At 37.2% G+C, this 12,811-nt stretch overlaps 1 protein-coding gene across 2 annotated transcripts in view; it reads right to left on the reverse strand.

The window, feature by feature from the left end:
- Positions 1-12,811, reverse strand: part of LOC107672865 (eyes absent homolog 3-like) — a 22,660-nt gene that overhangs the window by 5,594 nt on the left and 4,255 nt on the right. The window contains exons 2-17 of one of the 2 annotated variants that reach the window (XM_016466241.1): positions 9,986-10,100; positions 9,599-9,648; positions 7,758-7,864; positions 7,392-7,475; positions 7,244-7,310; positions 6,438-6,538; positions 6,065-6,202; positions 5,383-5,462; positions 4,829-5,009; positions 3,800-3,969; positions 3,482-3,565; positions 3,288-3,377; positions 3,156-3,214; positions 2,800-2,960; positions 840-954; positions 540-661 (exon numbers count right to left, since the gene is read on the reverse strand). In XM_016466241.1, the coding sequence (XP_016321727.1) occupies positions 540-661; positions 840-954; positions 2,800-2,960; positions 3,156-3,214; positions 3,288-3,377; positions 3,482-3,565; positions 3,800-3,969; positions 4,829-5,009; positions 5,383-5,462; positions 6,065-6,202; positions 6,438-6,538; positions 7,244-7,310; positions 7,392-7,475; positions 7,758-7,864; positions 9,599-9,648; positions 9,986-10,045 (1,669 nt within the window). In that variant the 5' untranslated portion in view covers positions 10,046-10,100. Of the gene's footprint in view, positions 1-539; positions 662-839; positions 955-2,799; positions 2,961-3,155; positions 3,215-3,287; positions 3,378-3,481; positions 3,566-3,799; positions 3,970-4,828; positions 5,010-5,382; positions 5,463-6,064; positions 6,203-6,437; positions 6,539-7,243; positions 7,314-7,391; positions 7,476-7,757; positions 7,865-9,598; positions 9,649-9,985; positions 10,101-12,811 lie in introns of both variants that reach the window. The other variant, XM_016466240.1, reaches the window with a different exon arrangement.

The following is a 12,811-nucleotide window of genomic DNA, read 5'->3' on the forward strand; positions in this document are numbered from 1 at the left end:
TTTTATCATGATTTATCGTCAAACCGGTAATCGTTACATCCCTATAACACTTTATACAAAAGCAAGTAGCATTATAGTATTAAACATGACGTAATAGTGTCAGTGTTGCATTCAGTTAGAATTACAACTCAGTATGTTTCATGAATTGTAAAAGCTGAATAATCGATCAAAGCCAACTGATTAATAGGTGAAATAATCTACGATTAGTCAATTATTGTTCTAACAATTGTTGACTAATCGAAATCAAGATAATTGTTGGTTGCAGCCCTAGTCTTTAGTCATGCCTAATTTTCACAACCCATGTATTCCAAAGGTTTTTTTTTTTATCAAATAAAAATTTATGGAAAGGTTTATTTTAGGTTTTGACAGCTAGTTAGTTTGTGTCATATTTTTGCAGCCCCTGGTCACTGTATAGGAAACAGCACTGTGAACACGCTTCAGAAATTCTCCTTTTGTGTTCTGCACAACATCTGGTTTTGGAATGACATGAGGGTGAGCAAATGTTTAAAATTTCATTTTTCATAAACCAAACCTATTACCTATTTTAGTGGCGCTGTAGATATTCTCGATGGGAAAGACGTCACCCAGGCCATAGAGAAGCACTTTAGCTAATGCAGGAACCAGCTGAGTGGTGGTGACCAGAACATTTATACATCTGCCCCTGTGAACAAACACCAAAACAATCAGTCCTTTGTTAGCGTGTACACTACATTAAAGCTGAAGGAGAAACCTGTTTGGCGTGTTGCTCCAGCACATCACACACAATGTTTAATTCCTAAAGGCGGATCTGATGATTTCCTCTAAATCATGCACGCTCAGGGAACAGAGGCAGATCTCACCTCGACTGAACGAGCAAGAGAGATTTGAGGGCAGTGCTCAGCCAGGCATCTGTAACAGTCTCGATCTCAGAGCACAGCCTGAGCAGTAGGTCTCTCTTCATTGGGCTCAGCAGACCTGCAAGGACAGCAGATGAGGCTGGCATTAAATGACATTATATACAGTGGGTACGGAAAGTATTCAGACCCCCTTAAATTTTTCACTCTTTGTTATATTGGAATACTTAGGACCATGTGATATTTCAGTTTTTCTTTTTTAATAAATCTGCAAAAATGTCAACAATTCTGTGTTTTTCTGTCAATATGGGGTGCTGTGTGTACATTAATGAGGAAAAAAAATTAACTTAAATGATTTTAGCAAATGGCTGCAATATAACAAAGAGTGAAAAATTGAAGGGGGTCTGAATACTTTCCGTACCCACTGTATATATATAATTTAAAGATACTGCTGGACCTGGTCTGTATAGCTAGTTTATCCATGCAACACAACTAGCAGCAATGTTCAATGTTCAGCAACGACAAAATTCCAGATGTAGATTCTGTGGTTCATTCCTCACTGTTGGTTTTGACTCTTTTTCAATATCATTTTTTTAAAGACCGGAGGAACATGTTCACCTAATGTTGTTGCGGGAACATGATATGATTCCTTTTTTAAAACTTCCTTAGTATTCATTGATTATTATCAGCATCTCTTCATTATCTCTTCTTGCCATCTGGAGCAGCACTATTGTGGACCACAGAACAAGCCAGTTTCATCCTTTATTGGATAAAAGCGTCTGCTAAATGACAATGTAAATCGAGTTTATAATAGTTTATTCATTTTTTATAGTTTAGACACCTAGTACAAATGCACATTTGTGCATCAGTGCCTGTATTGTATGTTTTAGATGCAAAACGTCATTGTAGGAAACATGTCCAAAACAGGCCAATAAATATTTGTCATTCATATTCCACATGCAGGATCACAGAATGAAACAGTGATGATAAAAAAACTCAATAACTTAAGTAAATGAATTACTTAAGTTATTCATGAAATAATGGTATTATTTAGCAATATGCTAAATTCAGGATTCAAGATCCAGTGACAAGCATTTATTTGAAGTAGAAATATTTTGTAACATTATAAATTTTCACTTCAACTGTCAATCAGTTTTTATGCATCTTTGCGGAATTAAAGTATTAATTTCTTAAAAAAAAAAAAAAAAAAAAAAAAACCTTGCTGACATTAAACTTTTGAACATTAGTGTGCATTAGTAACAGTAATCAGTGCATGTCAAGTCATTTCATTGGACCAAAAATGAACTGAGAATACACAGCTAAAGGCCTGTAGACACCAAGAACGAAAATGATAATGACAACTACAATGCTAACTATATTAGTGTCCACACAAACGCACATTAATGTTTTGTTTATTATAAGCATGCACTATAGGTATGCCATCTGTCAAGCTCTTTAAGGCATGATGGATTCTGACTGGCTGTCAAAGCTGGAAAAAATTGTTGTGAAAGTGATTCCAACAATATAATTCTTCTGTGCCATTAATGTTATAATTGTGGTGTGGGCTCTTCTTTTAAATTTAGAACAATTTTGAAAACTACATCTTTATAATTATTGTCCTTGGTGTGACTTCATTCTCACTGTACCACTGCTCCTGAAGTATGTGCATGAATGCTTCTGAAGTCATGTATGTACGCGTTGGCTTGTGCACAAGCTATAATTTGCTGGAACAATGAACCACCTCTTCTGCATAACTACTGTCAGTTCAATCAGACAGCACACATGAGGCAGTCATGAACTTCAGTCCAGTATTCTTGATTAGATATCAACCAAATAGGAGGAAAAAGTATGCCAGAAGGCAAGACAGGGAACTACTACTTGACTAAGTAATAATGGTACAGTAACAGCGCCACCCTGTGGGCAAATGCAGCATGGTTTGGAGCAGAGATAAGAGAGACGCTCTCACCTCCCACATTCCCTTTGAATCCATTGTAGATCTCTTTGAGCCGGCGATATCTGAAGGCCAGCTTACGCATCCACTCCACTCCTCCCTGTACCGCTGTGGTGGACCCTGGACCACCGCCTGCACTGGGCCCGCTGAAGCCATCGCTGGAGAAGTTGTAGTTGCTAAACCAGAATAATCAATATTAGATGTACAGACTAAACAAAATAAGTTACTTAGAGCTTTAAGCATCTGAAGAGCATTTGTCGTAAATGTAACAGCAATATGTGTGTTTTGAGATGTTATTGAAAAGCAATTTGCTAGTGTAAGTTGTAACATTGCTGGAAAACTCGTCATAAAGTCTGACTTGGTTTCATTACCTCAAGTCCTGCCCATTGTCATCTGAGACAACATCATCAACATGGACCTGATCACATTCCTGTGTTGACAGGAGGGGTGAATGTTATTTACATGAACATAAAGCAAACTGAACTTTGTTACACTCTGCTTACCTCCAGATCGTTGAAGAAGAGATGAGTGTCTGCAAGCTCAAAGATCAGCTCCTCTATCTGAAGACCCAGATTGAGAACTGCCGCTGGATCCTGAAAAAACAAAAGCATCCCAGAAAACAGCAAGAATGTGAGAATGGGGGAAAAAAAACAAACAGGCATTACTTCTGCCAGTGTGTAAAATAAATTTGCTGTACCTTGCCAAACTTCTGTGCAAATGAGCCGGTAAGAAGGGAGTGGAAAATGATGATGGTTTCATCCAGATCCCACAAGAAGACACGCTGAGAAAAGAAAGAGTTCCTTATGTTTGTTACAACTGGCCCAATGCATTATGCTCATCTAATAATTCATTACTCTACTCTCCATTTTAACATTCAGCAAAATAAAAAAATTGTAAAGCTGACTCTCTGTTTAGTTGAGCAAGCTCAATTGAATGCATTTTTTCTTTGTGCCTGCATTTGCATACTTTTTTGGACTTCAGAGTGTTGCTAAAACTATCCAGGTTGCTTCCTTACCTCAAGGTCATTGTCTGTGGATTGGGAACCATCAGATTTCTTAGCTTTGCCTTTAGCTTTGCCAGGAGGGTTTTTGCGGTTGGTCTCGTCTTGGTCCCCTGCTCCTGTGGGGAGGGCCATCCCAGCAGGCAGAGCCACACCTGCTGGGATCGTCACACCTGGGGATGCATCTGATGGAATGAGCAAAAACATGAACTGCAGTGAGAGCCAGAAGAGGGGCATCCACAATAACAACAACATAATCTAGTCCAGGACAGGGCAACAATTTTCCTCCCAGTTACTATTAAAATTACTATTAAACTCTTACTATTGAAACAATTAATACTCAAATTAATTATATGAATTATATCTGAATTACATCTTAAATTAAACCAAATGCATTTTAATATAGTAATATTTACCATTTTTAGTATAATTTATGATAGCAGTATAATATATACACTATCATTCTAAAGTCTGGGGTCAGTAAGATTTTAAAATGTTTTTGAAAAAGTCTCTTGTGCTCACCAAGGCTGCATACATTTATTCAAAATATAGTTTAAAAAGAAAGAAACATTATTACAATATTTAAAATAACTTTTCTATTGTAATATATTTATTCCTGTGATGCAGAGCTGAATTTTCAGCAGCCATTACTCCAGTCTTCAGAAATCATTCTAATATACTTTTTGTGGAAACATTTTTGTCAGGATTCTTTGATGAATAGAAAGTTAAAAACTGCATTCATTTGAAATAGAAATTGTAACATTTTTAACATAGAAATTGTAACGTCTTTACTGTGATTTTTGGTCCATTTAACGTGCTTTGCTACAAAGAAGACAAAAAAAAAATACTGACCACTAACTTTTGAATGGTAGTGTGTGGATTTATATGAAATTTCATTTATTTTATTCTAATTTTAGCTGTGAAAACAAACTATTTTAAGCCATTTACAGTAGGTGGGAAAATGCTAGTACTAATAATATTCACAAAGTTCTATATAAGTGAGAAGGTTTATTGTGAAGTTACAGAGGGATAATGCTAACACACCTGTTGTGTTGGGCAGGTTTGCTGAGGCACTGCCTTCAGTTTTAATGGCTGGATATTCAGGTGCCACTACACCTGCTCCTTCTCTATCACTGCTGGGCAACCCAGCCGACAGGTAACTGGGAGGAGGAACGTAGTACTGCGAGAACTGACTCTGACCAAGAGAGTTGTAACTTGAAAACTCCTGGAGTGAAACAAATTAAGATTAAGAAGTTGAAATTGTTCATCAAAGCAATCTGACTGTTTCAAGCTGTCCTTTCTATCTGCCATACAACCTAGTCTTTTACAATTTACTGGTCGAGATATAAAAGAACTGGTTGAAATTTAAGAATCTTTTCTTTTTCATGTTTCTGAATCACCTCTCCATAAGAAAATAGCATATCGCAACATATATCACTATCAAGAACATGATGCTTTTGTTGTATTTTTGCTCATATCAGAGTTCAAAGTCTGTAGAATCCAATCTAATTCAAAAGCAGAGAACAACATCCTCATATTAGTAATGTCATCCTTTCAAATACTGACTGACTTCCTCTTTTGACTGCAGATGGACTCACCTGATGTGTGCCAGTAGTTGTGGTCACAGCAGTTGCTGGAGGGATGTTAGTGTACACACTGGATGTAGTGAAACAGGAACCTGATTGCGGGATGAAGAACAATTATACAGAATGTCGAACAACCGAAAAGTACAATCATGGTAAGTATTACCGAATGAAATGCTGTATGAGCGTTAAAGGAACACTCCACTATTTTTGAAAATAGGCTCATTTTCCAACTCCCCTAGAGTTAAACAGTTGAGTTTTACCGTTTTCGAATCCATTCAGCCGATCTCCGGGTCTGGCGGTAGCACTTTTAGCTGTAGCTTAGCATAGATCATTGAATCTGATTAGACCGTTAGCATCTCGCTCAAAAATGACCAAAGAGTTTTTATATTTTTCCTATTTAAAACTTGACTCTTCTGTAGTTACATCGTGTACTAAGACCAACGGAAAATGAAAATTTGCAATATTACGCAGTGCCTGAAAATAGTCCCCAGCTAGGTAACTTCCAATAAACCTATTTTCAAGCGCTGCGTAAGGTGGTCACGTTGGTTAAATGAGCCTATTTTCAAAAATAGTGGAGTGTTCCTTTAATGGAAGTGGTTTTGGCAGGTCTTTCTCCTCAGCGGTCCCGTATTGCTAAGGCTGTGAGGTGCAGAGAGCGTGTGGAGACACACAGAGAGAGCGGTAGCAGGCTTGCCTTGGCTGGGGTAGGAGTAGTGGATCTGGTTGTGTTGGGTTGAGGTATAGGCTGAGCTGAAGCTGAGAAACCCCGTCTGACCAACAGAGGGCGCCTCGGGCAGCCGCGACTCTGTCTTTAAGCCCGGCCACATGGAGCCTGAGGCCATGCATGGATAGATGGAGCGGGAGAGGGCAAAGGGTGGAGGAGAGAGGGGATGCAGAGATGAAAGAGGTGATTAGAGGAAGGTTAAGAACAGGATGTAACATTGAGACATGAACTGATCTGACTGCCAGCGTACAGAGAGAATGCAGGGTGAGGGTTAAGTGGAATGAGTTTGGGTGAAGTGTTCAGAAGAACTAAAGCACAGACAGCAACTGGGTGAAGCACAGACCAAATGGTGGCAGTCCGTACGTCTGGCCGGACTGAGGAAAGCTGCTGTATATGGTCGACTGGCCCAGGGAAGGGAAAGCCACTTGACTGGCATATGCGGTGCTGAAGAATAATGGAGGAGAGTTACTAGCTGAACATTCAATAACACCGCTGAACGTAGGGAGACTGCTATAGACTTAGTCTAGTCTGGGTAAGATGCCATATTTACTTTGACTTGAACAAATAAAGGTGTAGTCCATACTACGAAAGATCTTTGATATTTAGATATTTATCTCATCTTAAAGTTAACATGAATTCAAAACTGCTACTCTTTAATATGCGTTTCCAGTCTTATGAATTTATCAGAGTATGTTATTTGAGAGGAAAATTTTTTTGGCTTCATAGTGTAATTGACATAACTTAGCAAATTTTCATATGTTTAACGCAAAAAATGTGCTTTCAATATTTCATATATACAGTGGGTACGGAAAGTATTCAGACCCCCTTAAATTTTTCACTCTTTGTTATATTGCAGCCATTTGCTAAAATCATTTAAGTTAATTTTTTTTCCTATATAATAAGACTACAAATTATTATATACAATAAAATTAGACATAATAAAGTTCAAATCCAAACCACATCATGTACTGAAACAACATTTATTAATGTATTATGCAAATACACATTAAGACCAGCCAGGAGTGTGTATTAAACAAGCAAACAGGGTCATAGATCCCATATCGACTTACATTGATCCTTTACATCAACCCATGATCGACTGTATTTTAAAAGATACTAGCCCGTTTTAAAACAACTTTTAGTACTTACTTGCTTCCTTGGTAGATCTGTGAGGTATATTCAGAGGCTGTGGTTGTGGTGAGGTCTTTGCACGTCACTGCTTTTACAAAAGTAGGATGTTTTGTTACAAATGTATTACGCTTTAAATATATGTGAGCATGACAGTAATAAGCCTTACCATTGTGGTCATATGCATTTTCTGAGTCACAGCCCTGGGATCTTGATATCGACTCTTGATTTGACCGGTCTGGACCTCCAGGAACTGCCGGAGACATTGAGGGGTTACATTATGTTTACACATCACAAAAACATGTAGGGACACTACAGTCTTTTGAAAAAATATCCAATATCTACTTAAAATAACATAAAAAGTGTTTCAATCAGAGGAACTATCAATTCAACAAGAGACTTATAACTGCAAAGTAGATTTAAATTGTGTAATACATGTAAAACAGTAAAAATTAATTGAGTATGTTTTCCACATTGTATTTATTTAAAATATATTATAATATTATATTTCAGACAAAATTTGAAAGCTACTTACTCGTGTGCAAGTGAGTGACAGATGATGGTGGATATGAATTGACCTCTGACTGAGCTGTCGATTCGTTCCGGTTAGGGGAGTCACTGCTGTCATTAGCAGCCACACTTCTGCAAAATAACAACTTTTATAACCCTGTCCTGTGTTTCACTTAAAGTATCATAACACATCAACAATCATCAGTGATCACAATGGCCAACATAGGGCTGCACGATTAATCGAATGCGATTGTCATGCGCATTTTGATAGTAATGCCGGTTCTGTAATCAGCAGAAAATTATCATCACGGGCTTTCAGATGGCTCTTTTAATGAAAATTATAATAAGAACTCAGATAAACCGTATATTGCCGTAGTCGTGTGTTTAGTAGTCACGTTGCATCAATGAAAGCAGTTGAATCTTCTGTTTATTCAGCTGCAGCGATAGGCATTTCCTAGGTTTCTTCTGTGAGGCGTATGGAGTTTCAGCGCGAGAGCGCCCTCTGGCCTTTGGATGGAGATTTACTGCTGATCACAGAACCGTGCTTCACTGAAAAATACGCATGACAATCGCAGCTTCTGTCGAATCGCTATCTCGATTCCATTTCGATTTATCGTGCAGCCCTAGGCCAACACATCTGAAATATAAAACAGGTTCTGATTCACTAGTTCTTGATTCAATTCAGATCTCAATTCAATATTTATTCTGGTGGTACAAACCAGTAGTTTTCTCTCAACTAGTGGATTGTAAATTTAAATTGCTCATAAGTAGGGCTGAAACAATTAGTCAACATTATCGACAAAAAATGTTTTCCGAAAAATATTTTAGTTGTCGAGTAGTCCTTTGATCTCATATGACCTAATGTAAGAGCCTGCAATAATGTGGTTTGACCAGTGTGGCGCAAGATATTTTAGGCAGAATGATGTGTTATTCAGCTACTTTTTCGTATAGCTAATTAAATGGTGAATAAGAGAGTTTCTCTACCATCTCATTTTGTGTGCCAAATATATTTATTTGTATAACTGTAATTACATAATGACTTTCAAAAGTGATTACCTTAATTTATTTGTTAGAATATGTATAACTCAATATTTTAACTAATTGCAAAAGCTGAATAATCAATAAATGTCTACTGATTAATCTGCGAAATAATCGATGATTAGTCGATTAACCGGTCTAATAATCGTTAGATTAATCGACTATCAAAATAATCGTTTGTTGCTGCCCTACTCATAAGGCAGATTTTATGAAAACGATTTTATATCAAAAGTAACAATTGGATGGGAGGTCCATTAACAAAAATGGTTTATTTTAGTTTTATTAAATAAAAAAAAAAGATAATAATGACAAAAAACACTACAAGACTGATCTTGGGATTTAAGAATTGATATTGGTTTGTTAAAATTAAGATTGATTAAAACCTGGAATTCAATATTTTCAACCCAGCTCTTAAAATAAGCCATTAAGATGACGTCTGAAAATTGTCATCTTCAAAATTTCTTTAATCTTCTGCATGAGTGGCTGAAAGACGCAGTGATTGCAGCCCTTCTAATGCCTTTTTTTAAACGTCCTGACATTCTGCTAAAATATAATAAAGTGTGATTGAAGATTGGCAATTGTCCAAAAGGAAATCATACTTCACTCTGACAAGACACTCTTTGTTCTTTCCCCTTATTTTTTCACCTTCCTCAAGGGCACAACGGCAATAAAGCAAGATTACAATCTTATATCCAGTTCCTTGATCTGTACTACTTATAATGGCATCTTCACCCTTTATCCTAGCAGCCCAATCCTGAACTAGTAAGCTATAGCCTATATGCAAGCTAGCTATATATGAAAATATAAAATGCACCTTGATGGACCTACCGTGAATTACCCTCCTGACTCACTTCTGGATCATGTCGAGCTTTCTTTGTCTATTCAATCAAAACAACAGAAAAAAAAAAAAAAAAGAGTTATGTCTCTCACGGTGTTGAATGATTAACAGTAGCTGATACCATTTAACATAATAATGCATAACATCTCAAGCAGTGACAGCAGCACTGTTCAGAGTGACATGTTATAAAAGTAATCAAAATGATTAAAAAGTGATTTACATTATGAAAAGAAAGTGTCCAGTTACAGCACCGAAAACATACACTTTTCCTTTTTTAACATAATATCACAATGTCAAAAAATAAGAATTTAATTCTTTTTGTCAGCAACACGAGCATTTCTTCATTCCTGACTGGTCAGTAAGTGCACTGTACTCACAGGTAGCTCGGGCACCTCTTGCGACTCGTCCATGGCTGTGGGAGAGGGTGTCTTCACCATCCGCCCTGGTAAATCTGCGCCGTCAGTATCTGCTGCCTCTGCTTTGGCTAAGGCCCTGCGTGAAAGACACAAGTCAACACGGTGAGACATCTTTATATATGCTCCTCCAGCCCCTGCCTTTCCACCTTGCTGGGGCTGATCCTTGTCAGGTGTGTGCATGTGCGTTCGAGGAGCTGAGCATTATGGGAAAGTCAAGGGAAAACTGGGTCTTGTGGGTTCTAATCCCAGTCACCCCAGTGGCAGGCAAGCTCAGCCCGGCAGGTGAGGCACGTGAGGCTCCCCCACAAAAGCACCAGATGTTTCCCCTGAACCCTCCCACTTTCCAGCACACATGCCTGGATTATATGGCCGCGTCTCCTTACATGTATACTAACCTACATTTGGTGAAAACAAGGAAGCTTGTATTCTTTCCTGATTATATCAAAGGCATTAGGTGTTTCTGTGCAAGCTGTCACATCCAAAGGGTGGGCGAGGATAAGATCTAACCTAATTTTATTTACCCCGTGCCTTCTTTAAACTGCATTTATATAATTGGAATATGAAGCAGGAAAGACAGAAAGCGGGTCAGACGCTCGCTTACACTTGAGACAATTTTGCAGACGCTTCATTCACATAAACGTGAGATTACAATGTTTAGTAAATCACGTGTAGCCGAGCGATGCTTATGCAACGCCCAGCTTGATATCTCAGGAACGTGATCAGGGTATGAAAAACAACTTTAATGTGGATGGAAAATGTGATAAAAAAGACAAGTAACCACAGATTAAAATATCTAATTTCGGTCAACCTACATAGACTATCTTTAAAAGGATAGTTCACTCAAAGATGTCAATTCTGTCATCATTTATTTACCATCTTGTCGCTCCAAACCTGCTTATGACTAAATATTCTTTTCTTTTTATTTCACTCTTACAAAAGAACATTGGAAACCACTGACTGAGACATTTCTCAAAATATTGTCTTTAATCCTCTACAGATAGGAATGAAATAGAGCTGAGCCACATTTTGAATATTGATGTGATTTCTCTGTCTCACCAATTTTGAGTACGAGAGCATCTCTAATTTACACTTTGGTTGCAAAAAAAGAGCTGGCAAGTTGAAATCATTTGGGTTCAAGGTTCAAACTATGCATTTCAATTCATTACATTTTTATTTGTTTTTCAAGATTAAATTTTGAATTAACGCTGTTATATTTGTGCAAATGGAGGAAAACTTTATACATTTTAAAATTCTGTTAATTTCATGAAAAGTCAATGTGCTAAATTTTTCCTTTTCGTTTTTTAACGTACAGATAACAACGCTGTCAAAACGATCCCTGTTCACACTGATCTGCAAAAATGACTTAAAATGCTGTATTATTCATGCCAGGCCAGTAGTTGGCAATGTCACTTTGTGAAAAAAACACTACGCGAACACGTAATACATTTGCGTGACATCACCGCGTTCTCACAAATTCGCATTTTTGCACTTTACACAGAGACGATAGTGGTATAGTTTTAAAAAACACATTTTCAAAAGTTCACCTGAAAAATACCTTCAGACTGAAAAATATCATAATGAGCAAAAATATGCCACAGTGGACTGGTGAATTCATTCCAATTCCATTCATTCCAATGAATGCAGTGGCATATATAGTGTACGCGTGAGGCACCGGCGCAATCAAACAGCTGAAACATAAAATAGACTACTCTGTCATTTTTGGTTAGGGCTGGGTATCGATTCAGATGTCCCGATTCGATTCGATTCGATTTCGATACGCAAGCTCTCGATTCGATTCGATTCGATTCTTGTTTTTTTTTATTACATTCAGTGAATATAGTTTTAATATAAATGCTATTGATATTTCTAAAAAATTAACAGTAAACATCAGTTTACAAATGGTGAATTAATAAAAAGAAATTAAGAACCACATGCCTGTATTTCAAACCTATTCTTTTTTTTGTATAGGGTCCTTTTTTAAACAATAATAGGGCCCTATAAAATGTTCTTAATTTTTCTGGTAATCAGTTGAAGGCATAAAACATTAATTTAATTTATCCTAATCAAATGAAAATTAAACCCTTTTAGTTTTTGGCAAAAAGTGGTTAAGGTTTACTGTTAAAATGAAAAAGAAAACAGATGTGATTATTCCTTTAAAAATAAATATTTATTAATATTTATTAGCAGTAGTAGCATTGAGTCTTAAGACTGCTAAATAGTAATATATTCTGACAGTAGAACGTTAAACTAAACTTTTATTTTGACGGGTTGCCGTGAAGAACTTGCAGCTGCTGTGTATGTGATATGATGGTAGTTTTCTCAAATGAAACAGTAAATGTTAATGAAGTGACTCTCAGAGCAGCTGGAGATGACATTCGTGTTCATATCATCATATAGTGAGACGGCAGAAGCTGAAAACACCGCGAGCGTCAGCCGCGCTTTAGTATGTGTGTAGTAAACAAAAAAGTGCGCCGCACCATCCGCCATTCATTCATTGCGGAAATCATGGCGCCTTATGCATGATATCAAATGCTTCCGCAGATTTATAGTATTACTATAGCATTTCACCTGAGCATTGCGAATCATGCATATGTCCATGATAAGCGCTGAATGAATGACAGGCTTTCTGTTGTAACATCGCGCAAGGTAAATAAGGGTGACATCTAGTGGAGAAGACTAATGATAAGATTCACGTTAATCAGATCTTGCTTTAAATGTGTGCGGAAATAAATCCCAGAAAAGATCGATTCGCGGCTTTTGAGAATCGATATCGAATCAACGTCATTT

The sequence above is a fragment of the Sinocyclocheilus anshuiensis genome, unplaced genomic scaffold (genome assembly GCF_001515605.1).
Source record: "Sinocyclocheilus anshuiensis isolate Anshui unplaced genomic scaffold, SAMN03320099.WGS_v1.1 scaffold132, whole genome shotgun sequence".
Lineage (NCBI taxonomy): Eukaryota > Metazoa > Chordata > Actinopteri > Cypriniformes > Cyprinidae > Sinocyclocheilus > Sinocyclocheilus anshuiensis.